At 49.1% G+C, this 27,962-nt stretch overlaps 1 protein-coding gene and 1 long non-coding RNA gene across 2 annotated transcripts; both read left to right on the forward strand.

Annotated features, from left to right (window-relative positions):
* The first annotated feature begins 8,235 nt into the window (after positions 1-8,235).
* LOC116969876 (histone H3-like) lies at positions 8,236-8,646 on the forward strand. Its single transcript, XM_033016637.1, has one exon. It carries the CDS (start codon positions 8,236-8,238, stop codon positions 8,644-8,646), a length of 411 nt encoding a protein of 136 aa, XP_032872528.1.
* Positions 8,647-10,868: 2,222 nt separating this feature from the next.
* Positions 10,869-27,948, forward strand: LOC116969875. The gene is made up of 3 exons (XR_004410950.1): positions 10,869-11,304; positions 18,066-18,068; positions 27,936-27,948. It is a non-coding gene; the product is annotated as an uncharacterized LOC116969875 (long non-coding RNA).
* The last annotated feature ends 14 nt before the right edge of the window (positions 27,949-27,962 follow it).

The raw sequence follows: 27,962 nt of genomic DNA on the forward strand, positions 1-27,962 counted from the left end.
ACTGGACATTGCTTTTGTGTGTGTGTAAGTTAATATGTTAGTCTGTGTCCAAGATGGCTGGCGGAAGGGAGAGTGGACGCTGGCGTGCTTTAGCTGCCGCTGCTCTCTCTTCACATTGTGTTTTTTGATGTTTTTGTCTTTGGAGCGATTTCTGTCTTTAACTTGTGTATTGGTGATGTCCTTATTATTTATTTTACTCCGTCTATATCTTTTTTTCTCTACTGTTAATTTCTCTAAGGTGTCCTTGAGACTTTGAAAGGCACCCGAAAATAAAATGTATTATTATTATTATAACCACCGTAGCATTACCTTTGCTCCATGCCAATTTTAACACTTGATTCAACTTGCACCCTATATCCAGCTTACTGTTTGGGGGCCTGTAGATAACTCCCATCAGGGACATTTTACCCTTACAATTCCTCAGTTATATCCATACTGATTCTACATCTCCTGATTCTATGTCACCCCTCGCAAGCGACTGAATTTCATTCCTCACCAACAGAGTTCCCCACCCCCTCTGCCCACCTGTATGTCTTTTCGATAGGATGTATACCCCTGAATATTCAGTTCCCTGCTCTGTACCTCCTGCAGCTATGCCTCTGTAATTCCCACTTGCCAATTTCTAATTGAGCCTCAAAACTCGTCTTTCTTATACTTCACGCATTCATATTCAACAATTTAACTTTGGTATTCACCTCCCCTCTCACACCGGTCACTATTAGCCCTGACAATACTCTCTTAACCCTTCTCAAACTTTCCTTCCCATTAATTTGGGAGTCTTTTGTGACTTTTCCTGTACTCACTTCCCCTTGAACTCCATCCTTATACTCCAAATTTGTCTATAAATCTAAATTAAAGGATTCTTGCTCCCTCTACCAGCCCCCCAGCCACACATTCAGATCCCCTATCTCCCTGTTCCTGCCCTCACCAGCATGAGGTACAGGAAACAATCCAGTGATAACCACCCTAGAAGTCCTGCTTTTCAACCTTCTTCCTAACTCACTAAACTCATGTTGCAGAGCCTCCTTCCTCTTCCAGGCATCGTTTGTGCCCACATGCACAACTAAATCCGGCTGCTCACCTTCCCTCTCGAGGATGTTCTGAAGTCGGTCTGTGACATCTTGGACCCTTGCACCAGGGAAGCAACAGACCATCCTCTAGTCTCGCCTGCCACCACAGAATCTCCAGTCCACACCTCGAACAATGGGATCACCCACCACTATGGCTCTGCCCAACATCGCTCTCGCCAGTCAAGTCTCACCGCTGGGATTGGAGCCATCGACCTGTCCGCCGCTCGGTCTGGAAACGTCGTTTGCCCTAACATCTCCCAAGAGGGGCATCTCATTTTCCCGGATGGCCCCGAGGTCATCCAGCTGCTTCTGCAGTTCCCCAACACATTCAATTCAGGAGCTGCACCTGGACACAATTTCTGCAGGTGTAGTTTCCAGAAGCTCCAGCGGTGTCATTGCCTTCCCACATCCTGCAGGAAACACACTGCACCAACATGCCGGCCATTTCTTCAGTAGACAAAAATCACAAACTTCAATCGTGTAGCCTCCTTATCTCGCCTCCTCGCCAAAGACTCACACTTCACCTCCCAAGGAACGTCACCATGGCCGCTCCGCCCAGCTTGAACCTTGTGCCTTTGCCCCTCTTTTTAAACCTTCTTTCCCTTTGACTCACTTACTTCCAGCCAATATTAGCACTCGCTGCTTCTCTCCTCTCTCCGGCGGTCGGAGCTCAGTCAATCGGAGAAAAGACTGCAGTGTGATTGCCAGACAATTTCAGTGCAAACAAGAACAGAGGCAAATGTTCTCATAATATCGTTTCCATCAATTTATATCGACACATGTCCCCATAAATCGTATGCGGTGCGGATTTACTGATCCGCTACCGAAACTGAAGGAATTCAGCTCTGCCCGAGGCTGGATATTAGTCACTGTTTTCGGAGAGAAACCTTGAGTCGATGTTAGTGTTGCTGCATAAATTGTTCTGTAGGTGAGAGGGAAACGGAGTTGGTTTCGAGGAGGATTTCTTACTGTAGGCCGCTGCCAATGTTCTGAGGAATATCTGCCTAAATGTAACTTCCCGCATCAGCCAACCGCTGTTTCATGTTTAGTTGCTGGATTGAAGCCGGAAGTGGCGGCGCTGTTAACAGCTGCGGCTCGCCTGCAGTCCGTCTGTCTTTACTTTTTTCTGTTGTTTTTTTTGTCTTGTTTTGGTTAAGTTTTACTTTGTTGTGTTGTGTTAGAGGGGGGGGGGGGGGTGGGGAGGGTGAAACATGTTCTCTGTCTCTTCCTTCGGGGGAATGCGACTTTTTCGTGTCGTATCCCCCCCTTCTCTGCCTCCGTCTGCGCTGAGGCCTAATGGCGGAGCTGCCGGCCTCCAACCTGCGACCGACCCCGAGGCTCCGGAGGCAGAGCCAGCCAGGACTCACCAACGAGAGGCTGGCTGTCTTCGGGGCTAAGGCAGCGGTGGCCCGACTTGCTGGTGCGGCGTTCTGGCTTTCGGTGGCGGCCTGGAGCTGATGCAGTGGGGCTCGGAGCCAAGACATCCAAGAGCAAGAAACCGACGGCCAAGAAAACCCCGACCAAGACATTACCGGCAAAAAAATCTACCCCCAAGAAACCAGCGATCAAGAAAGTTGGGGCCAAGAAACCAGTGGTCAAGAAAGTTTCCACTAAGAAAGTTGGGGTCAAGAAAGCAGCGGCAAAGAAAGCATCGCCCAAGAAGGCTGCGCCGAAAACCCCCCAAAAGGCAGCAAATAAGCCGGTAAAACGCCAGGTGAAGGCGAAATCCAAGAAGGCAGCGAGCAAAAAGTGAAATAAAAAGCACTGTCTGTAAAGACCAGAACCCAACGGCTCTTTTAAGAGCCACCCACGTCTATCAGGAAAGAGCTGATCTAAACTCAAGCGATCCCGGGACCAGGCTCAGTGCGAGGCAGAAATCATTGCAATTAACCCGGGACTCATCCTCCTAACTCACTGTCCCTCTCTTCCCACCCCCCTCTCTCTGTATATGATTAGGGTTGCGGTCACCGACACTGAGCACGCCAAGCGTAACTGCCGTGGATGTGAAGATACGCTCTGAAGATAGTCACAAAAAGCTAAACTCAGCAGGTCAGGCGGCATCTCTGGACAGATGGAATGGGTGACGTTTCGGGTCGAGACCCTTCTTCAGACGCTCTTGTAAGGCTCTTAGAGCCAACCACAGAGAGAGCAGTGACGGAATGAAAGTGGATACAGATTGCGATGTGCTTTAATAAAACCTTTCGTTCAACCACTGAACACAAAAGTGTTTAGCTTGTTCATTAGAGATGCAAAGAATATCGACAGCCGACAGTAAATGATCATACACAGGGCGATGTCAGCTTCCCTTTTACCGATGTACCTCGTGATTAATGCAACAACAGGAGGGTCGACTCCAAACCGTTCCCCGGGTAACAGTCGTTTATTTCCAGTCACGGGCAGAGACAAATTCCCTCTGCACCGGGATCCGGTCTGTAAATCTGCGCCGCATATTCGGTCAATTATTTAAGGGAGAAGTTGAAGTGAATTTGATATCATGTAGGTATGTTGCAAAGCCTACCTGAAGCGTCTTTGAAAATCTGCCGTTGCGGGTGTGCGCGATTTTGGCGCCGTTTAGAGGGGGCGGGTTTAAAACGCGATTTTCTCTAGGCTGTTCAAATCGAAGATGTTCAGCCTAGTTAATTATTAACGAAAAATCGCTGGAAGACCCCGTCGCAAAAGCTATTATTAGGTTTAAAGGCCTCGTATAATAGTTATAGTAGTTTAAAAATCAATCTCTAAACCCGCGACAGCCAGCAACCGCAGGGTCTCATAAAGCAAATAGCAGAAGTTAGGTTGTATATTTTTACATTAAAAAGGGCTTCTAAAGATCCCTTTATACAAAATTTAATATTGCGAGTAGCTCATTTTGGGCAAATTATATCGCGCAGTATTTTTCTGGGCATTTGGGGGCACAAATCTACCGCAATGTGAACTTTCTAAACCAGCGCGTTCGACAGGGACCCACTGGAAAGCTGATTTAAATGGGCATTTATTTACAGCAATTAAACACTAAATTCCTTCCATTTGGTCTATAAATTAATGTAAATGAGATTTAAAAATCATGTTTTATTGTGAATTATTTGTGAATATTATTTGGACATTTAGGCTATTTAAAAATGTTAATAATTTATTAAGAAATGGATAGATGTTTAGATCTAGTATTGAAGTCTGAAATTAGCTACAATTAGGTAACTAACTAATTATATGCTTTAATTTCAGGTCATCCAAGTAAGATTATTTTATATTTGTTTCAGAATGCTTCAATCTATGATAACTGAAAATTTCATTCAGTTCTCTTAATTTTTAAGAAAGTTATGGGCTTTTGACTGTTCACGATCACAACTTTTTTGTTATGTCCATAGAAAATCAATAGGGAACAAGATGCTCATTTCCGAGTATGAAAATGGCCATAACTTTTTAAATACTTGAGATATGAAAGTGAATTAGGTGTCAAATTAAACTTATTTTTATGCTTTATCTGATGGGATAAATTACAGACTTGATTTTTAAAATCTCAAAATTTTGTAACATTGCTATATCATGTTGACAGAATCTGAATGAATTCAGAATTATAAGACAAAAGACTGGTCTCGTTTACCGGCTGCTACGAAATTGGCGGGCAATTTGAAAATGTATCCTCAACCAATAACACTCATAGAATGTGTGCTCTCTGGTTGGCTGAGCTTCCCTCACCCCACCCGCAGGTCACAAATCTCTGTATCGCCTCCCCTCCTCCCTCCCCTCTCTCGCCTCAGAACTTCTGAAACAGCCGCCTGGTGCTGACAGACATGCAGCCACTCGCAGGGATGGGACACCGCCACCCGCTGGTGCCGACCTGTAGGGGGTATGGCTGCCTAGCCTGCAGCTGTCTGTTTTTCATCTCTTTTTTCTTATTTTTAGTTAGTTTAGTATTTTGTTTTTAGGAGTTCCAGCTTTTTTATGGGTGGGGGAGGGGGAAACTAATTTCAGGTTCCCTACCTGGTCGGAGATGCAGTTTTTCACCGGGCTGCACTTGCGACCCGTCCTCGCGGCCTACCAGCGGGCCTGGAGCGGCTTTTCCTGAGGGGACCGCCCAGAGCATCGGCATCGGTGGCGGCGGAGTGCGGGTCTGAGGACGGCGGCGGCGGCACCGGCGGCGGCGGAGCTGCGGGTCTGAGGACGGCGGTGCAGCGCTGGAGCGCCATTGCGGGGCGGGCGGTGCCTTGCCTGGGTCGCCGCGCTGGAGCGCCATTGCGGGGCGGGCGGTGCCTTGCCTGGGTCGCCGCGCTGGAACTCCGGTGAGCTGGGTCCGGTGTGGAGCTGCGGGTCGTAGCCTGGGATCTCTCGACGAGATTGCCAGTTGAGCTCCATTCGGCGCGGCCTTGTCGGCTCCGGAAGCCACGGTCTCGAGTAAGGAGGCGGCCGTTCCAGGGTTCCCAAGCCGCTGAGAGGACTCTCCCGACGCCGGAACAACATCACCCGGCGAGAACGGCCTGGTACATCGGGCCTCCGTAGAGGCAACTGTGGAGGCCTCAATAGGCCCGACTATGGGTGAACTGGGGTTGGGGACTGGAATTTGTGCCTTCCCTCATAATGGGAACCATTGTGGGGGGATGTTTTTATGTTAAAGCTATCTATTATTGTCATGTTTGTATTCTTTTTTTATGTGCTGCAGTGCTGCATAAATTTGAACTTTGAACTTTGCTCCATCCATTCTGTAGATGGTTTATGCATGCAACCTATAATGTAGCTACCTCAACACCACTAACCACGCCCAGCCATATCAGTATAACTGTGATATCCTCCCCTTGTTCCCCCCTGTTTGTTCCAGTACGCCTGAAGACTAGATGCAGTCAGTACTGGGACGTGTGTAACATGTAACATGTGTGTAACATGTAACAAGCGCCTTGAGTATTTAAGCGCCTTGAGTATTAGAAAGGCGCTATATATATCCCATCCATTATTATTATTATTATTATGTGCCTTAATTAAAAACTCAGTAAAAGTTACAGTGTGTCAGACGCCACACCTTTACATGGTGTCAGCAAGTTAAATGCGCGCCTCCTGTTTATCGGGTTTTATTTGTCCCTAGTCCAACTAGTGTTTAATTCCCTATTCATCATGGCATTCTCATGCCGAAAGCCCTCTCCCCTTGTCTTTGACGCTGACATTGCGGAACGCTGGGCTATTTTCGTGATGGACTACAACCACTTCATCAACATCGTGCACCGAAATTACCCTGATGCGGTCAAAGCCTCACTCCTGCTGAACCTTGCCGGTCCCGATGCTCTGAAATGAGCCCAGGCTTTCAACTATAATCCAGCGGTCCTGGATGACCAGGTCGTCGAGCCGGCGGTATCTGCAAATTACCCGGTATGTCTCTTACGCAAATTTGCGGAGATTTGTGACTTGCCCTCCAACCGGATATTGGAGCGGGCTAGATTTTTCACACGGAAACAGCAACCTGATGAGCCTGTTGAATGTTTTATCGCCGACCTGCGCTACCCTGCTCAGCGGTGCCGTTTCGAGACCATGCGTGATCAGCTCACCAGAGATATCCTTGTCACCGGCATGCTAGATCAGAAGCTACGTGCAGATCTGCTGCAAAGACCAGACCTCACCCTGACTCAGGCAATGCATGCATGCCGCATAGCTGAAGTAGTTGCCCCGCCACATGGGCAGAGGGGATCTGACAATCGGGCTATTAATTAAGAGGCTGTGGGCCGGCCGTTCACCAACGCTACAAAAGCGGGTCCCAGAGCCGGCTCCGTTCGGTCCCAGTATTTCACACCAAAGATCTTAGAGCGGAGCAAGATGGGTTACTCTCACGCAAACGCGTAGAACGCTCATGGGCGGATTCATGGGTGAGTATAGGAACCATTTTAGCAACCAGCCCCCGCCATCTTGCTTCCGGCCAAAAATCGGATCGTTGTTTCTGCCTCCGCTCCCGTATCTTCGCTTTGGTCTTTGACTTGGGTGGGGAGAGGGTGCGCGGTCCGGGGCAGCGGGGAGAAGGTGTGTGAGGCCCGGGGCAGCGGGGAGAAGGAGTGTGCGGCCCGGGGCAGCGGGGAGAGGGAGTGTGCGGCCCGGGGCAGCGGGGAGAGGGAGTGTGCGGCCCGGGGCAGCGGGGAGAGGGGGTGCGCGGCCCGGGGCAGCGGGGAGAGGGAGTGAGCGGCCCGGGGCAGCGGGGAGAGGGAGTGTGCGGCCCGGGGAGAGGGGGTGTGCGGCCCGGGGCAGCGGGGAGAGGGAGTGAGCGGCCCGGGGAGAGGGGGTGTGCGGCCCGGGGCAGCGGGGAGAGGGAGTGTGCAGCCCGGGGAGAGGGGGTGTGCGGCCCGGGGCAGCGGGGAGAGGGAGTGAGCGGCCCGGGGCAGCGGGGAGAGGGAGTGTGCGGCCCGGGGAGAGGGGGTGTGCGGCCCGGGACAGCGGGGAGAGGGGCATAGGAGTGGGGGGAGACATTGTAGTGTGCGGGGAGGCGAGGGAGTGCCGGGGGGGGGGGGGGGGGGGGGGGAGGGGGTGTTGAGGGGTGGGGATAGGGCCTAGTGTGTGTGAAGTTGCGGGGAGGTTTACAATGTTTCTTATTTAATGTCCCTTGTCTAGTCTGAAATAAAGTTCATCATTGGATATCAAGATCAGAAGAAATATAATTGTGTGTGTTATATGATTATATACATTTATATCACATTCATGTATGTGTGTTTATAAACATTTTATTCTTTAACAAGAATTAACAGAATTATGAACTAACAGAATTATGAATCTAACCCTATATCACACACAAACACTATTCCCCCGCAATGTTAATTACCCTGCGAGTCGGGTCGGGTAGGTTCCGGTTACTACAAAATAAACTCAAACACTGCTTGTGAGCCATTTAAAAAGAAATTATTTAAAAAACATCAAAAAAGACAATTACCAGAGTCAAATTTTATTCTTGACAAGAAGTATGAACTGACAGAATTATGAATCTAACCCTATATCACAGACACAAACTGTTGCCCCACAATACTGATTACACTGCGAGTCGGGTCGGGTCAGGTAGGCCCCGGTTACTAAAATGGGCGGGGGAAATGCCCAGGATCCCCTCCGTAGCGTACTACAAGTCAGCCCATTGTATTTCGCAGGAGTGGCCTATCTTGCTCCGCTCTAAGATCTTTGTTTCACACGGTGCTCCCACTGTTGAAGGAGAATGGCCCGGACTAAGCAGACAGCGCGTAAATCGACCGGTGGGAAAGCTCCTCGCAAACAGCTGGCGACCAAAGCGGCGCGGAAGAGCGCTTCAGCCACGGGCAGAGTGAAGAAGCCTCATCGCTACAGGCCCGGCACCGTGGCTCTGAGGGAGATCCGGCGCTACCAGAAATCCATCGAGTTGCTCATCCGCAAACTGCCCTTCCAGCGCCTGGTGCGGGAGATCGCTCAGGACTTCAAGACAGACCTGCGCTTCCAGAGCTCGGCCGTCATGGCCCTGCAGGAGGCCAGCGAGGCTTACCTGGTGGGGCTCTTTGAGGACACCAACCTGTGCGCAATCCACGCCAAGCGAGTCACCATCATGCCCAAAGACATCCAGCTGGCCCGCCGCTTCCGCGGGGAGCGCGCCTAAACTCCACCTCTCCACCAACAACAAACGGCTCTTTTAAGAGCCACTAATCCGGCAGAAGAAAGAGCTGTGGCTTTCTAATGTCCTTTTACATCAATGTTCTCTTCTTTCTGCGGGCTTTTATCTGAATTGATGCCGCAGAGACTGCTGTTGAGTGGAGTCTGACTTCAGTCATTCAAGTGTAACTGGTTTCGTTGTAAATGCCAACACGGCTCATAATGGTGTGTACACGACCAGCCCCTGTTCGCTCTGCGCCCCCTTTTCTCACGCGCTCCGGGTTCAAGGACAACAAACGCCTTTATTACGCACTTTCCACGCGCGCACCTCAGTCGCTTATCAGTCCTTCCACAGACACTGTGTTACACCATCTCCATCAAAGATCCTATAGCGGAACAAGCTGGGTTACTCTCACGCAAACGCGTAGTACGGTCATGGGCAGATTCATGGGTGATTATAGGACCCATTTTAGCAACCAGCCTCTGCCATCTTGCTTCCGGCCAAAGATCGGATCTTTGCTTCCGCCTCCGCTCCCGTATCTTCGCTTTGATCTTTGACTTGGGCGGGGAGAGGGAGTGTGCGGCCCGGGGAGAGGGGCATAAGGGGGCAGACATTGTAGTGTGGGGGGAGGCGAGGGAGTGCCGGTGGGGGTGTGAAGTTGCGGGGAGGTTTACAATGTTTCTTATTTAATGTCCCTTGTCTAGTCTGAAATAAAGTTCATCATTGGATATAAAAATCAGAAGAAATATAATTGTGTGTGTTATATGATTATATACATTTATATCACATTCATGTATGTGTGTTCATAAACATTTTATTCTTTAACAAGAATTAACAGAAGTATGAACTAACATAATTATGAATCTAACCCTATATCACGCACAAAAACTGTTCCCCCGCAATGTTAATTAACCTGCGAGTCGCGTCGGGTAGGTTCCGGTTACTACAAAATCAACTCAAACACTGCTTGTGAGCCATTTAAAAAGAAACGATTTAAAAAACATTAAAAAAGACAATTACCAGAGTCAAATTTTATTCTTGACAAGAATTAACAGAAGTATGAACTGACAGAATTATGAATCTAACCCTATATCACACACACAAACTGTTGCCCCGCAACGTAGATTACACCGCGAGTCGGGTCGGGTCGGGTCAGGTAGGCTACTAAAATGGGCGGGAAAAAATGCCCAGGATCCCTTCCGTAGCGTACTACACGTCAGCCCATTGCATTTCGCAGGAATAAGCTATCTTGCTCCGCTAGAAGACCTTTGATCTCCACAGTGATGAGGCCGGTTGGAGGGACAAAGCCGGCGACCACATACTCCTACTCCAAGTAACGACCCACACAGCGCTGACGCTGCTAACGGAAATCCTAACGGATCTGCTCACGCATGGTCACATTGAAAGTGTTGTGTTGATATTTGGACACCGCACTGGTTCGATGTTTCATTTGCAGGCGATAGTTCTCATTCTGTTTAACTTGATCAAATTAGCCGTCCAAACCACGGTATAATCTAGATGCGAGTACATTCCTGCCCACCTCATTGAAACCGAAACTTCACCCTCGCCTTTCTCGTTAGTTTGTTTCAATCTTCATACACTTCTCGCAGTGATCCATCCCTTGAGATTGAATTAACGTAAACAAGATGTTTGTGTGTTTGTTGCTGCTGCTGTTTTAGTTGTGAAGTGACTGACTTTTAGTGACTGCAGTCTGTTGTTTTGACCGTCTGAGTCCGGTTTTTTAATCGAAAAACATTGCTGCGACGGCTCCGAGTCATTAGACAATTGATCGTCAATAGTCTAATGTCCTTTATGCAAAGAGCGATCTCTAACATGTTCTATGAATAGCGTTTGCACCCATGTTAGGAGTTTAAAATGGTAAGAATGCGCTCTTAAGAATCTCTCACGTAATTAATTCACATTGGGTGTGTCTTGTTGGTGGGTTAGGATAGAATAATTGGGATGCGGGTTCCAGTATCGCACACGGATGTGTAAATATTTATTTTTTTTTGCCTGAAAATACATTTTCTTTTTGGGCGGGCTTTTCAAACCTGTTATTTTGGGGCCAGGCGGTTATTTTCCGCGCATCTCCGGTTGTTGTCTGCTCATTGGAGAAAGAGGCAGCTGTACGATTGGCCTATAAGAAATCACCAATGAGATGAAGCACCGCGCCACCAATGGGAAGCGCTCCACCGCATTCATCTAGAAGCTACAAGAAGGGCGAGTGCGGGAGGATTTCCTCATTCTTTGTGCGTAGAAGTTGGTGGAAATGACTGGACGAGGGAAAACCGGCGGCAAAGCCAAGGCTAAGCCTAAGTCACGCTCGTCCCGGACCGGACTGCAGTTCCCGGTGGGTCGTGTTCATCGGCTCCTGAGAAAGGGCAACTATGGTGAGCGGGTGGGTGCCGGAGCCCCTGTCTATCTGGCTGCTGTGCTCGAGTATGTGACGGCTGAAATCCTCGAGCTGGCCGGCAACGCGGCCCGGGACAACAAGAAGAGCCGCATCATCCCCAGACACCTACAACTGGCTGTCCGCAACGACGAGGAGCTCAACAAGCTGCTGGGAGGGGTGACCATCGCTTAAGGCGGGGTGCTGCCCAATATCCAGGCCGTGCTGTTGCCCATGAAAACCAGCGCAGCCTCTGGCACCAAGAGCAAGTAGGTGTAAACTTTATTTCTAGGTCCCTACCTGGTCGGTGTGGCAGCCTTTTCTCCGGGCTTCCCGTCCACCCGTCCTCGTGGCCTACCAGCGGGCTTGGAGCGCCGTTTCCTGGCGGGGACCGCCCGGCACCTCGGCCTCGGCGGCGGCACAGCGTTGAAGCGCTGGAGCGGAGCGGAGTGGAGCGGGCGACGCCTTGCCTGGATCGCCGAGCTGGAGCGGCGCGCTGGACCGCCGAGAGCAACATCTCCGGGCTGCGGGTCTGCGAAGCGGAGAGGCGGCAGTGCGGCGAGGTGGCAGTGCGGAGAGGCGGCGTCGACTTTTTCATCGGGAGCCTGGGAGCTCCAAACCGGCGCGGCCTTGTCGGCTTCGGCAGCCGCGGGCTCCAACCAGGAAGCGGCCGTTCCAGGTGGCCCAGCCGCCGAAAGGACTCTCCCGACGCCGGGGCAAGACCACACGGTGAGAACGGTGAGAGACATCGGGCCTCCGTAGAGGCAATTGCGGTGGCCTCAATAGGCCTGACTTTGGGGTGAACATGGGGTGGGGACTGGACATTGTGCCTTCCCCCACAGTGGTATCCATTGTGGGGGGATAATTTTTTTGTCTAATTTGTAGTCCTGTAGGTCTGTGTCCAAGATGGCTGCCGTGAAGAGAGAGTGGACGCTGGCGCGCTTTGGCTGCCGCTGCTCCCTCTTCACACTGTGTTTTTGATTTTCTGTTTTTGGATTGAAATCTGTTTTTAATTTGTGTCTCTGTGATGTCTTTATTACTTGTTATATTCCGATTATATGTTATTCCGATTACTATGTAAGGTGTCCTTGAGATGTCTGAAAGGCGCCCATTAAATAAAATTTATTATTATTATTATCATTATCTGCGAAACCTCAATCTAACGACCCAAAGGCTCTTTTCAGAGCCACCAAGGGCGGCGGACTGTGCATTTATGTGAACAACTCATGGTGTATGGACGTTGTTTGGATTGGTAGTCACTGCTCTGCTGACCTGGAATACCTGATGATAAAGTGCAGGCCCTTCTATCTGCCCAGGGAATTTACATCGATTGTTATCACGGCAGTCTATGTACCCCCGGACGCTAATGCCAGGATAGCAAAGGAAGAGCTGCAAGCTGCTATCAGCAAATAACTAACTGCACACCCAGAGGGGCTTTTATTGTTGCGGGTGACTTTAACCACTCCAACCTTAAAACTGTACTCCCCAGGTTCCATCAGCATGTCTCCTGTCCAACCAGAGGAGACAACATTCTGGATGCGGCCTACAACAACTTAAAGCCGCGGTCTCCGGTGAGGAAGAGCCGATCCTGGACTGACTCTGGACTCTGGTCCTGTCCACGGGGGGGGGGGGGGGGGGGGGGAGTGGAGGAGGACTGGCCAAATTTTTGTGCCTTCCACCACAGTGATGAATGCTGTGGTGGATGTTTGTGTTGCATTTTGTGTGTTCTTTATTATTGTATCGCTGCTGACAACCCAAGGGGCGGGGCGCTACTCTGTGAGTAACTCGCGGCGCGTTGCTCCCGTATGTTTGTATGTTTCGGCAGCCGCGGGCTCCAACCAGGAAGCGGCCGTTCCAGGTGGCCCAGCCGCCGAAAGGACTCTCCCGACGCCGGGGCAAGACCACCCGGTGAGAACGGTGAGAGACATCGGGCCTCCGTAGAGGCAATTGCGGTGGCCTCAATAGGCCTGACTTTGGGGTGAACATGGGGTGGGGACTGGACATTGTGCCTTCCCCCACAGTGGTATCCATTGTGGGGGGATGATTTTTTTGTCTAATTTGTAGTCCTGTAGGTCTGTGTCCAAGATGGCTGCCGTGAAGGGAGAGTGGACGCTGGCGCGCTTTATTGCGACAGACAATAGTGTTCTGAATCTGAATTTAGTATACACTAATATCACGGAAGCCTACAAAGCCCTCCCCTCCCCCACCTGGGACAGTCTGACCACCTCTCTCTGTTCCTGCTCCCAAAATACACACCTCTCATCAGACGTGTGAAACCAACCATGAGGACAGTGAAGGTTTGGCCTGAGGGGGCTGTCTCTGCACTACAGAACTCAGGCAACCTCTGACTCCCAAGTGGACATTAACACATGCACCTCATCCGTTTTGGACTATATAAAATTCTGCACCGAAAACGTCACTACCCATAAACAAATAAAGACCTTCCCTAATCAGAAGCCGTGGATGAGCAGAGAGGTCAGACTCTTGCTGAAGGCTCGCGATGCCGCTTTTAGATCTGGCGACGCTGAGGAATACAGCTCATCCAGGGCCAACCTGAAAAGGGGAATCAGGAATGCTAAACTCAAATACAAACGGCAGATCGAGGAGCAGTTTCATAACAACTCCGACCCCAGACGCATGTGGCAAGGCATTAAGTCCATTACCGACTACCATAAAGTTAACCCCCCCCCCCCCCCCCAGACAACGCCTCCCTTCCTGACGAGCTGAACCACTTCTATGCTCGTATTGACCGGGACAACAAAATACCAGCCATCAAAACTACCCCACCCCCGAACGAACAACCCCTCAGTCTCTCCACCTCTGCTGTACAAGGCGCACTGAGCAGAGTAAATGAGCACAAAGCTGCCGGCCCCGATGGCATCCCCGGGCGTGTGCTCAGGGCATGTGCTGGACAACTATCCCTGGTCTTCACTGACATTTTCAACCTGTCACTGGCCCAGGGTGTCATCCATACTTGCCTCAAGACCTCAACCATTGTGCCAGTGCCCAAACAGTCAGCTTCAGGGAGTCTCAACGACTTCCGCCCAGTGGCACTCACCCCTGTCATCGCAAAGTGCTTTGAGCGGCTGATTTTGGCTCACCTCAAAGCCAGCCTCCCCCCCACACTGGACCCCCACCAGTTTGCCTACAGGTCTACAGAGGACGCCATATCTGCGGCCCTACACTCTGCGCTGACCGACCTGGACAATAACAACTCCTACATCAGGTTGTTGTTCATCGACTTCAGCTCCGCCTTTAACACTGTCATCCCCGCCAGCTTGATCACCAAACTCAGCGGACTTGGCATCACCACCTCCCTCTGCAATTGGACACTGGATTTCCTCACCAACAGACCACAGTCTGTTAGGATCAACAACCTCACCTCCTCCACTCTAACACTGAACACCGGCGTGCCACAGGGCCGTATGCTCAGCCCTCTCCTCTACTCCCTCTTCACCCATGACTGCATCCCTAAGTATGGCTCCAACGCCATCATATAATTTGCCGATGACACCACGGTGGTAGGACTGATCAGGGACAACAACTAATCAGCCTATAGGGAGGAGGTCCAGAACCTGGCAGCCTGGTGTGCCAATAATAACCTCGTTTCTCAACTCTAAGAAGACGAAAGAAATAATTGTTGACTTCAGGAAGAACAGAGGGGGCAGACATACCCCCATCCACATAAACGGGACTGAGGTGGAGCGCGTCTCCAACTACAAATTCCTCGGGGTACACATCTCAGAGGATCTGTCCTGGTCCCTCAATACCACCAAATTGATTACATTTACTTTCTGAGGAGGCTCAAGAAAGCTCACCTGTCCCCCCAGATCCTGTCCAACTTTCACCGCTGTACCATCGAAAGCATCCTGACCACCTGCTTCACGGTATGGTAAAGCAGCTGCACCGCAGCTGACAGGAAGGCACTGCAACGGGTGGTGTAAACCGCTCAGCACATCATCGGTGCCCCGCTCCCTGCCATGGATGGCTTCCACCGAAAACGGTGTCTGAGACGGGCCGGGAAATTCATCAAGGACCCCTCTAACGCTAACCATGGACTGTTTGCCCTCCTCCCATCAGGGAGGCGGTACAGGAGCCTCAGGTCTCGCACAAGCAGGCTGAGGAACAGCTTTTTCAACAACACCATTACACTGCTGAACTCGGAGTCCTGACGCTAGCCATCCTTAGACTCTCCCATTTGTATACAGTTATCTGCCTATGTATCAGTTTTATTTCATCCCCAATCCACACATTGTTAACCAGTATTTTTTTTTTTTTTTTTAAACTTTTATGGTATGCCAACCTGGTATTTTTATTTTTACTTCTACTATCTTGCACTATGACTATGACCAGACGCTAAACTGCATTTCGTTGAACCTATACTTATATTTGTGCAATGACAATAAAGTTGAATTGAATTGAATTGAACCTACAGTGTCTATCAAAGGGCTGAGCACCGGCTGGGTATTTCAGTTCAGAGGACCGCTTTGTATAATACTAATAATAATAATAGTAATATATTTTATTGTCATTGCAAGTCAGTGCAACGAGATTTAGTATGCAGCTCCAACCGATGAAAAAGAAAAGTAAAATAAATAAATAAGCTGTGTGTCGTGACCATCCGAGGGAGACAGTCCAGGGGGGGTGGGGGGCACTCAGCAGGGCCGGTTCAGAGCCGCTATAGCTCTTGGAATAAAGCTGTTTCTGAGTCTGGAGGTTCGGGCGTAGAAGGCCTTGTAACGTCTGCCGTAGGGAAGTAGTTCAAACAATCCGTTACAGGGGTGTGATGAGTCTTTATGGATGCTGACGACCTTCCTGAGGCACCGTGTGTGGTAGATGCCCTCCAAGGCTGGTAGCTCTGTCCCAATGATCCTCTGCGCTCTGTGGACGACGCGCTGAAGAGCTCTCCTCTCCGCCTCCGTGCAGCTGAGATACCACACAGAGATGCCATACGTTAATATGCTCTCTGTGGTGCAGCGGTAGAAGGTTGTCAGCAGCTGTTGGGGCAGACCAGTCCTTTTTAATGTCCTCAGGAAGAACAGTCGTTGCTGTGCCTTCTTGACCAGCGCAGCGGTGTTGGTGGACCATGTGAGATCCTCTGAAATGTGAGTGCCCAGAAACTTAAAGCTGGACACTCTCTCCACACTTTCCCCGTAAATGGAGATTGGGGCGTATTCTCCATTGTGGGACCTCCTGAAGTCAATAATCAGCTCCTTGGTCTTGGAGGTGTTTAGTGACAAGTTGTTACGTGCGCACCAGTCCGCCAGGTTCTGCACCTCCGCCCTGTATTTTGTTTCATCACCGTTGGTGATCAGCCCAATCACTGTTGTGTCGTCTGCAAACTTCACGATGGTGTTGGTGTCGAATGCAGGAACACAGTCGTGAGTGAAGAGGGAGTAGAGCATGGGGCTTAGTTCACAGCCCTGTGGTGTGCCGGTGCTCAGGGTGATAGTGGAGGACAGGTGCGGGCCCAGTCTCACTGCCTGCGGTCGCTCCGTCAGAAAGTTCAGGATCCAATCGCATTTCGGCGAGCTGAGGCCTAGCTGGTGGAGTTTGGTGGTGAGCTTCGTGGGGATGACCGTATTGAATGCAGAGCTATAGTCAACGAAGAGCATCCTCACGTACGTGCCCTGTCTGTCCAGGTGAGTCAGGACAGTGTGAAGAGCCAGAGAGATGGCATCCTCTGTTGATCTATTTGCCCTGTATGCAAATTGATGAGAGTCCAGTGAGGCAGGGATGCTGGATTTGATATGGGAGAGGACCAGCCTTTCGAAGCACTTCATTGGGATTGGAGTTAGGGCAACCGGGCGGTAGTCGTTCAGGTTGGTGACTTTGGACGCGCATCCACTCGCGCGTCTTGTTATAAACCACCCGGGCAAACTCTCACTCCCCGTTACGTCCTCATGAATAAAACCATCAGCTACAGCAAACAACGATCCACTACTGTCCGGGTTCCTCCACTGTCCCCCATTCTCATGTTCGCCAATTACATGTTTAGTTCAGAGATACAGCGCAGAAACAGGCCATTCGGCCTGGCGATTCCACGCTGACCAGTGATCCCCGTACACTAACACAAGCCTACACTCACTAAGGTCAATTTACACATTTTACGGAATTAATGTAGGAAGGCACAACATATGCTGGTTTACACCGAAGATAGACACAAAATGCTGGAGTAACTCAACGGGACAGGCAGCATCTCTGGATCGAAGAAACGGGTGACGTTTCAGTTGGAGACATTTCTTCACCCAGTATCATGTTCTCTCCCAACGGGTTCAATGGGGCCCAAGTGGGGAACTGGGGAATTTCAGAAAGGCCGACAGTTCCAGACTATCAAACCGCAGAGAGTTAACATTTAATCTACAGTAATCTATGTTACAACGCCAAGTACTCAATACTCTGACTGATGAAGGCCAAAGTGCCAAAGGCCTTTTTGACCACCTTATCTACCTGCGACTCGACCTTCAAGGAACCATGCATTTGTACTCCTAGATCCCTCTGGTCTACAACACTACCCAGAGGCCTACCATTTACTGTGTAGGTCCTGCCCTTGTTCGACTCCCAAAATGCAACACCTCACACTTCCCTCTGCCAACCTGGCCAATCGATCATCAGCAAACTTGCTAATCTTGCCCTGTATGTTCTCATCCAAATCTTTGATGTAGATGACAAACAGTAACGAGCCCAGCACCGAACCCAGTCCTCATGTCCGGGCGTGCGCTCTTCAACTGCTGCTCAATAGGCTGGAAGAAGCGGCACCACAACAGTGATGTGGATGAGAGACTGAGTGTAATATATCCAAGTACGCTGGTGTTACAGAGCTGGGTGGCAGTGTCAGTGGTGAGAAGATTGCAGAGAGGGTTTGGGGGACAAGGACAGGAGAGGTGAATGTGGCAAATGGAACAGAGTAGGGATAAAATGTAAGGTTGTCCACTCCGAGAGGGAAAATAGTAACGACAAAACTTTTATATTGGAACAGAGTGAGATGTTAAAAGTCCTTGTTAACAAAGTGATGAAAGTTAACATGCAGGCTCAGCAAGTAGTTCAGGAGAAAATTTGTATTTTGCCCTGTGACTAGGATTTGTGATCAGTGTAGAGATATCTCATTGGGATCATGTGGAGCCCTGGTAAGACGGCATCTTGTATGTTATGTCCAGGTCTATCATAGGAAGAATGTATGTGCAATAGAGGGAGTGCAGTGTCTGGTTTGTGGGGTTGGAAATTGAAGGGGTTTGAAGGACAGTTTATCTGAAGATATCTGAATATTTTATGTTTGTACATCCAAGATGGTTGTCAAGTCAAACTGAAATGAAAGAACAGGTGCAGATAAATGCTACATTGAAATCACGAGACAGTGATTAAAGTGGGAGGATCCCCAGCCTGCCGAGTTCTGCCCGGGGGTCAAAAGGGCACACAGCACCAGAAGCCAGTGAAGAAGATACAAGAGAGGTGCGAGCGGCAGAACTTGAACAGTAAATCAAAAGGACTGTCCAAAAAGACTGCCGCGATAGACAGAAAAGGCAAGCAGGACTGATTTTCTACAGACCCGATTGGCAGCCGGTTTTTCACCTGATAAAGACCAAAACTGATATAGACCAAAACTGATAAAGACCAAAACTGGTAAAGACTAAAACTGCTAAAAACTGCTAAAGACTAATCTGCCAAAATAAAAGAAGGAGAAAATAAAAAAGGTGGAAAAGAAGTGTTTGGTCTGAGTGAATCCAGTTCATCATTTCGGGGTAGATAAATCAAATCCCTTTCAAGCGGGGAATCTGCAAAAACATTAGAAGACTTGACAGTGAAAAACCGGTGTGACCAGGAGACTTGACAGTGAAAAACCGGGCGGGGCCAGGAGATCAGGAAACCTGGAAAAGAGACAGTTAAGTCAAGATAAATCATGGCTGATGAAGTTACTGGAAAGTCAGCTGAGCAGCTCAAGCTGAAGAGGACAACAGCAAAACGGGCATTATCTCGTCTTGTTAACAGCATCATTAAGAACCATGAAGAAATGTCTGAAGAGGAGCTCAGGAACAATTTCTGAAGAAGGGTTTCGGCCCGAAACGTCGCCTATTTCCTTCGCTCCATAGATGCTGCTGCACCCGCTGAGTTCCCCCAGCAATTTTGTGTACCTTCAACAAACTCATGCAGGAGGCCGAAAAAGTCATGGAAGCCAATGACGATGTGGAGGCTGGACTCATTGCAGAGCTGGAGGCGGAGCTGGACGCAGATGAAGAAACTGTGTTAACTGAACAGCAAAAAGCCGACCTGGCAAAGACTGCAAAGGAGTGTGAATCGAAACTAAAAGAGGTCAAAGGGCTCATCCAGGACACTCTATGGGCAAACTTTGAAAATGTTGAATTATCCACCTCACTACAGACAGCAGATGGTGCATGTGAACTTGCTGCTGCCACCGCACCATCAAATAGCAACCAAGAAGCATATGAATTCATGCTTAACCACCTGCAGAAACTGGTAGAGACTGCAAAGGAGACGTACAGTCGGTGGAAACGTTGGGTCCCTCTGGATGAGCAAGAGACCTTCCAGAAACACCTAAGAACACTAGAGCTTCTCGTCCCCAAGCTGGTTTCCAGGAAGGCTGACTTCATACAGGCAAGAATAAAGAAGGATGCTGAGGGATTAGCACAAGCGGCGAATGCTTTCAATTATCCTTCACCAGCCATCAGACTGAGACCCACGGCCCTTCCTAAGTTTACTGGAAACAAGCGTGACTTTTATAGATGGAGGAAGGATTGGGAAGCACTGCAAAAGCAAGGTGAACCCACAGGATCAAATGAGGTGAAGAAGGTTCAATTGCTGGACAGTCTGGAGGACAAAATTACAAGAGACCTCCGCCTCACAAGTTATAACACTGGTGATGATATCTTTCGTGTCCTAGAGAACCGGTTTGGAAATCAAACAGCTATTGCTATTGAGATAGTGGAGGGGCTTCAGAGAATCCTACCTGTCAGAGGACATCAGCCACGTAAAATAGTGGAATTAATTCAAGCTGTGGAAAAGGCGCTTAAGGACTTGATCGATCTCGGAGACACAGGCGCTATTAAAAATCCACTGATGACAAAATCAATTGAAACCAAGCTTCCAGAAACCCTCAATAAGGAATGGCTGGTTTATGTAGCTGACAAGAGGAATGCTGTGGCACCAGAGAAACGGTTTTACAGTCTCTTGTCATTTCTCAAAGAGCAGGAGAGCATATACGAACAGCTCGAGCAACTGAGGGACGAGGAGCCGAGTAGAAAGGAAACTCGGACTGAACCAAGACATGCCAGAACCAAGTCTACCAAGTCAGGAAATGACCACACAAGTTGTGTGGTCTGTGGTGACGTAAAGCATAAAAGAAAGCTGTACTTCTGCAAGCAGTTTCGAGGGCTAAAGCTGACAGTGAAAAGAGCTGCAGTAAAGAAGTTGGGAGCATGCAAAAAGTGTCTTGAAGTTCATGATGATGGTTCATACTGCAAACCTGCATATCTGTGTAAAAATCAAATCTGCAAGGATGAACAGACTCCTGAGCATCATTTTTATCTGTGCCCCAATTATGAGATGAGAAAAAGCAGTGTGGATCAGAGAAGGAGTAAATTTGGTCCAGAGGAAGATAAAGGCAAGAAGAAATATACAGTGGACCAAGAGGAGTTTTTCAGCAAACCTCCACCAGAGTTGGCAAAACAATGCCGAGATGTGTTCTCCACCACTGCATCAAGAGCCTTCGACACTGCAAAGCATCAGCCAAGCCTCCTAAAGGAAGGTGGACTGCAAGAGCATCCAGTGATTATGATGCTTCTGGAGGTCGTAGCAAATGCTGGACAAAAGGTTGGGACATTAATTGACATGGCTTCAGATACCAACTACATAACTCACAAGGCTGCGAGTAGACTGAACCTTAGGAGTGAAGACATCACGCTTATCGTCCATGGAGTTGGGGGGATGAAGGTCCACGTAGAGACGATGCGCTACCTTCTAAAGATCCGAGTGAAGACTCCCAAGGGCACACTCAAGTCGCACCAGTTAGTTTGTTATGGATTGGACAGCATTGCAGATGTTCACAAACATGTGACACCACAGCAGCTGCAAAAGTTCTTTCCAGACATCCCACTTGAGGAACTTGTGAGACCAAAAGAGATACATTTGCTCATAAGCCATAGAGAAGGTCAGCTAGCGCCTCAGAGGATTAGAACTGTTGGAGATCTCATTCTGTGGGATGGACCACTGGGAAAGACTGTTGGAGGTTGTCATCCTGAGCTGTTTGAGAAGCTTACCATGTCAGCCCACATGTCCAAAACACACTTCGCAAGATCAATGAGAGCAGCTGCTTTAAAGTATGAGGAGCTCACTGACGCAGTCCCTGAGGAACTTTCACCAAACGGACAGGTCGCCGTCAAAGTCCAGAAGTCTCGCACATCAACCGCCAATCGGGACTTCTTGGATTGGTGGAAGTGGGATAGCATTGGAGCAGCATGCGAGCCAAAGAGCGGGGTTTCCGCTGTGGAAACTGCCAGCCAGGCGGAAAAGAAATGACTCTTGCTGAAGAGAGAGAGCTCGAAGTAGTAAGGGAAGGCCTCAACTACGTAACAGGAGACCGTCACAGTAAAGACCCACATTGGCATTGCTAGCTATCCTTGGTTGGAAGACCCAGTTTCTCTACCAAATAATAAAAGGACAGTGGAAGCCACATTTTTCAGGACGGAGAGGCAGCTATCCAGAGAACCTGAATGGAAAAGTGCCTACACAGCTCAGGTGCACGACATGGTGGACCGAAAGGCTGCAATCAAATTGTCCGAAGACATGATTGCAAACTGGAAGGGACCAGTGTGGTATGTGAGTCACCTTATTGTTCCAAACCCCCACTCTGTTACAACCCCAGTGAGACTAGTGTGGAACAGCAGCCAAAAGTGCAATGGTGTCAGCTTAAATGATTTGCTGATGAAAGGTCCAGACGTCCTCAACCAAATTCGCACCGTACTCCTCAGATTCAGGGGCGGAATTTATGCTGCTCTGGGAGACATAAAGAAGATGTATAACTCAGTCTGGTTGGAGGACAGTGAAGTACACTTACACAGATTCCTCTGGCGAGATTCCGAGGATGAGGAGCTGGGAGTATGCTATCACAAGAGTGAACATCGGAGACAAACCTGCGGGGTGCATTGCACAGTTGGCAATGCGTGAGACTGCTAATCTTCCTTCTTTTACCCACCTCAGCAAGTACTCCAGAAAGACAGCTATGTTGACGACATCCTCACATCTCACAACAGCCTCGACCAGTTGCGAATCATCATAGCAAATGTGGAACGAATCCTAAAAGCTGGTGGGTTTGAGCTCAAGCCTTGGGTTCTGTCTGGCCAAAGAGGGAGGAAGGAGGACAGTGATGCTTTAAAGAAAAGCAAAACAAAAAGCATGATCCTACCAAACCAAATGCATGATGATGATAGCAAGGCACTTGGTCTGGGCTACATTGTTGAAGAGGACATGCTCCACGTTATGGTGGGAATCAATTTCTCCAAGAGAAATAAAAAGATGCGGCTTGGTCAAAGCCTTCTACAAGAGCAAATCAAAACTCAGACGCCAAATCCCCTAACAAGAAGAGAGCTTCTCAGCCAGGTAGCAGGGCTATATGACCCCCATCGGCATAGTGGCTCCTGTTAAGCAAAAGGGAGCGATTCTAGTACGCAGAGTTTTCCAAGAAGCAAAAGAGGGAAGCTGTTCGGTCAGAGACACATGGGACATGGCACTCTCAGATGGACTCAGGGAGGATGCAATTAAGCTCTTTGAAGAGTACGTACAACTTGGAAAAGTCAAGTTCGTCAGGGCACTGACTCCCTCTTGCTCCGCAACTGAACCCTTGGGAATCACCTTTTCTGACGGAAGTGAGCACACCTACGGGGCGGTGATGTACCTGAGATGGGATTCGGACCATGGCCCAATTGTCAGACTTGTGGAATCCAAGGCCAAGTTAACTCCCTTGGACCACAGAGGAGACGCTGTTAAAGCAGAGATGTGCGGAGCAGTGTTCGCCTCACGCTTAAAGAAGTATTTTGAGCTACACAGTCAAATTCAAGTGGAGAAGTGGTATCATCTTGTGGATAGCCAAACAATCCTTGGTGCAATACAGCAAGAAAGCTACGGATTTCAGACATTCTTCGCCAATCGGATTGGAGAGATTCAAACAAGCACCAACATTCAGGACTGGCGGTGGATTCCTGGCCCACAAAACATCGCTGATGTAATCACCAGAGGTGCCAGCCCTCAAGACCTTGATCAGTATTCGGAGTGGCAAAATGGACCGAAGTTCCTGGTGTTGCCTGTGAGTGAGTGGCCAATAAAATCAGCTAAAGAACTGGCTGCCACTGCCAGAGAGAACATCAACAAGTTACAGAAGAAAACTTTTGTTGCAGCACTATCAAGAGCCAAAGTAGAGAACCAAGAACCGGAACCAACAAGCCCAAAGAGACCACCTGCAGGGTCAGCTATTCAGAACCTTGTTGATGTCAAGCGGTTCAGCGTTCTAACTCGACTGATCAAGACAGTCGCATGGATTTGGAGAGCATCGAAGAGGTTTCTTGGCAAGAACAAAGCCCTAAACAATCCAAAGTGGGAGGCCATCTCTTTGACAGGAGACATTACAATAAGAGAACAAGTAAATGCTCTAAAAGACATTTTTTGTGCTGCGCAATTGGGCACAACTTTCCCAAGCACCATAACAGATCGACTGGTAGCCTATAAAGACCAAGTTCAAACCTAGACTTCAAAGTTTGACTTTAAAGCGTCGATCTCCCAAGTGGTTCCATTGGAAGATCGAGTGGGAGGTGTCAAGTCAAACTGAAATGAAAGAACAGGTGCAGAGAAATGCTACATTGAAATCACGAGACAGTGATTAAAGTGGGCGGATCCCCAGCCTGCCGAGTTCTGCCCGGGGGTCAAAAGGGCACACAGCACCAGAAGCCATTGAAGAAGACACAAGAGACTTGCGAGCGGCAGAACTTGAACAGTAAATCAAAAGGACTGTCCAAAAATACTGCCGCAATAGCCAGAAAAGGCAAGCAGGACTGATTTTCTACAGACCCGATTGGCAGCCGGTTTTTCACCTGATAAAGACCAAAACTGATAAAGACCAAAACTGATCAAGACCAAAACTGGTAATGACTAAAACTGCTAAAAAACTGCTAAAGACTAATCTGCCAAAATAAAAGAAGGAGAAAATAAAAAAGGTGGAAAAGAAGTGTTTGGTCTGAGTGAATCCAGTTCATCATTTCGGGGTAGATAAATCAAGTCCCTTTCAAGCGGGGAATCTGCAAAAACATTAGAAGACTTGACAATGGTTGATTTGCACATTGGCGCATAGTGTGACAAATCAGGTTGATCTGAGGAGTGAAAACATGGCATATGTTTGACGTGCAAGTTTATCCCAAAACTGTGTCAGCATGGCCGTCCGAAGGGGGGGGGGGGGGGCGGTTGGTTCGACCGCACCCCCCTTTTTTCCCCCTAAGAAAAAAGTCACCAAAAAAATAAATAATACAAATTCTAAAAAATAAATAAATAAATAAAGAATTTTTAAAATCGGGGGGAAAATCTACGTTTACACTTTGGAAACAGCCAGTTCTCTGTTCTCTTGTCCCCGGACGGGAGTGGCTGAATCTGAACCCAACGGCTGTAACCTCAACACCAGTCGTCGCTGCGGCGGAGTCCGCTCCCCTCGCCTCCCCCCGCCGCTGGGGCCCGAGCCATCTTCCCCCCACATCACCCCCGCTGGGCCCACGCCACCCCCGCTGAGCCCACGCCACCCCTGCTTGGTCCACGCCACCCTCGCTGACCCCTGCTGGGCCCACGCTACACCCGCTGGATCCACGCCACCCTCGCTGACCCCCGCTGGGCCCACTCCACCCCCGCTGGGTCCACGCCACCCCCGCTGACCCCCGCTGTGTCTACGCCATCCCCGGTGGGCCCACGCCACCCCTGCTGGGCCCCCTGCCACCCCCGCTGGATCCACGCCACCCTCGATGACCCCCGCTGGGCCCACGCCACACCACTGACACCCGCTGGGCCCCCGCAACCCCCACGGGGCCCACGCAACCTTCATTCCCCCCCACCCGCTGGGCCCGCACCACCTTCATCTTCTCCCCCCCCGCAAGAAAGAGGGGGGATGTGACAGGCGGGAGGGGGAGAGAGTGGAAGGGAGAGGAGATAAAGATGGGGAGGGGTGATGGAAAGGGGGATTATCTTGAGTGAGATTGCAAAATTAAGATAGGTTTTAGAGATATTATATTTTCTCCTCCATATGAATGATATTAAACAATATCAAATAATCTCAAACAATTGGAACTGCTTTCTTTTCCTTGATAACAATACTGAAAAATATGAATTCCATAGTTTGTGACATAAATACACATTTTAATGGGATCATTATATACAGATGTAACATTTCCATTTTGAGATCGGGAGGAGGGGAGGCTGGGGGCAAATATGCGTCAAGCCGATAGCCTAATCGTTAAAGAGTTAAAAGGTAGCCTAATCGATAAAGAGCTGAGAAGAGGAATCAGAGCTTCCAAGGAAAGGTACTCTGAGAAGTTGAGGAGCAAGTTCTCAGCTAATGACTCTTCTTCAGTTTGGAAAGGCAAGCAAGAAATCACCAGCTATAAGAGGAAAGCCCCCCGCTCTTTGGACAATCGTCAGCTGACGAACGACCTGAATGTATTTTACTGCAGGCTTGAAAATCAGAAATGTAACCCTGGTACCCGTTCCCCAACAAACATAGCCAGACCCCAGTCTGCAAAGAATGGACCCTGCACCCTCTCCTTCCCATTCACCACTTCACACCTACTTAAGGGAAGACTCCAGTATGAAAAGTGTGGACCCTTTCCCACCCCAACCAACACTTCACAACCACCCTTCTACACCACTCCAATCACCATACCACTCCAATCACCACTTCACACCCAATGACTGCACCTCCACAGACACCTCTGTCAAGCTTCTCAAGTTTGCGGATGACACAACCCTGATTGGACTGATCCAGGATGGGGATCTCTGTACTCTTTTCAGTTTGACATTTTTCCTATAACATGGTGCCCAGAACTGAACACAATATTCTAAATGCAGTCTCACCAACGTCTTATACAACTGCAACATGGCCTCCCAACTTTTATACTCAATATTTGACTGATGAAGGTCAAAGTGCCCACACCGACCGACATGTCCCATCTAAACTAGTCCCACTCACACGCGTTTGGCCCATATCCATCTAAATCTGTCCTATCCGTGTACGTGTCCAAATGTCTCTTAAAAAAATAGGATAGTCCCAGTCTTAACTACCTCCTCTGGCAGCTCGTTACATACACCCAGCACCCATTGTGTGAAAAAGCTACCTCAGATTCCTGTTAATTTCTGAAATATTGGTCATATATTTGGTGCAAAAATGCTCCAAAACAAGGCTCAGAATGGATCAGAAAGCATCTAAAACCCCTGAGCTTGCAGGGCCCTTAAGCGGGCGCTGGACCCCGGCATCGAGGGAATTCACGCTTCGCGCTCGTGATGTGTGCAGCGCACACATTATTTAACGTTACGTTTTTTGTAAACCTGTCATGCCACCCCCCTTTTTGAAAAGCTTCGTACGGGCCTGGTCAGTGACAGGATTGAGTACAGTTGTTGACAAATGCTTTAGTGCCCGACGGCTGCTGGCAGTGGGACTCACTGGGAACTTTTGTCATGGCCGTGCTGTTGATGAGAAGCGACAACTCTGATGTCAATGTGAAGAAATGTAGGACATGGTGGAAAACTCAGCAGGTCAGACAGCATCTGTGGAAAGAAAAATGGCTGACATTTTAATGCTGACATGCTTGATTGGAACAGAGGAAGAAAAAAATGTGTCTCAGCAGCAGAGAGGGCTGGGGAGGGCAGTGGGTGTAACAGAGTGAAGTTCGCTGATAGTTGCACCAGGGCTACTCAGTAGTTAATCTAGTGATGCAGGGGGCTGGGATCCACAGTGACTCTGATCAGGTGGGCTATGTAGAAAATGGGACAGTGAAATCCAGTGGGATGAGTAGACAGAGACAGGAGGGGAATCTCGCGAAGGGCCGGTGGGGTTAACTGCATTTACTTGAATGAAAGGAGTCTCACGGGTAAGATGGGTGAACTGGGATATCCTGGAGGGATCGACTCATGAAACTTTATGGTTAAAACTTGGAAATAAGAAATGGACAATCACTATGATGGGATTATACTATCTGCCTCTCAATAGTCAGCATGCATGAGCAGACCAGACATGTAGGCTGAATGAGGAAGGATGTGAAATCAATGTGTTTGTAGTCGTGGGTAATTTTAACTGTTGGGTGGGAAAAAGCAGTGATGTTGCAACAGAAAGCAACATCCAGGTCTGTGCTACTAGGACTGGCTCTGTGGCACAGTGGGGATGAATGAGACCAGTCAGGTGACAGTGATAGGATATTTGATAGTCAGGGGAAAAGAAGGAAATTCTGTGAGGATAGGAAGAGGAAGATGGGACTGAGGAATGCATAACTGAAAAGTTGGAGCAGGGAGTCAGATTATTGGATTATAGCATTTAAGAAGGAACTGCAGATGATGGAATTGGATTATAGGGATCTTTTCTGCAGCAGCAGTGACCTGCACAAGAGGGACGGGTTGGACCTGATCTGGAGGGTGACCAATATTCTGGCGGGCAGATTTGTTCACGATACTGGGGAAGATTTTAAATTGATTGGCAGTGGTGTGGGGCCCAAAGCAGTAGTGAGGCAAGTGGAAGCTGCAAGTTGATTGCAAAGTCAGCAACACCAAGTTCAGTATATTCAGATTCAGATTCAACTTTATTGTCATTGTGCAGTGTACAGTACAGAGACAACGAAATGCAGTTAGCATCTCCCTAGAAGACGTACATAAATATGAGCAATAAATAAATCTATTTACGTGCATA

This window comes from Amblyraja radiata, unplaced genomic scaffold (assembly GCF_010909765.2).
Source record: "Amblyraja radiata isolate CabotCenter1 unplaced genomic scaffold, sAmbRad1.1.pri scaffold_363_ctg1, whole genome shotgun sequence".
Lineage (NCBI taxonomy): Eukaryota > Metazoa > Chordata > Chondrichthyes > Rajiformes > Rajidae > Amblyraja > Amblyraja radiata.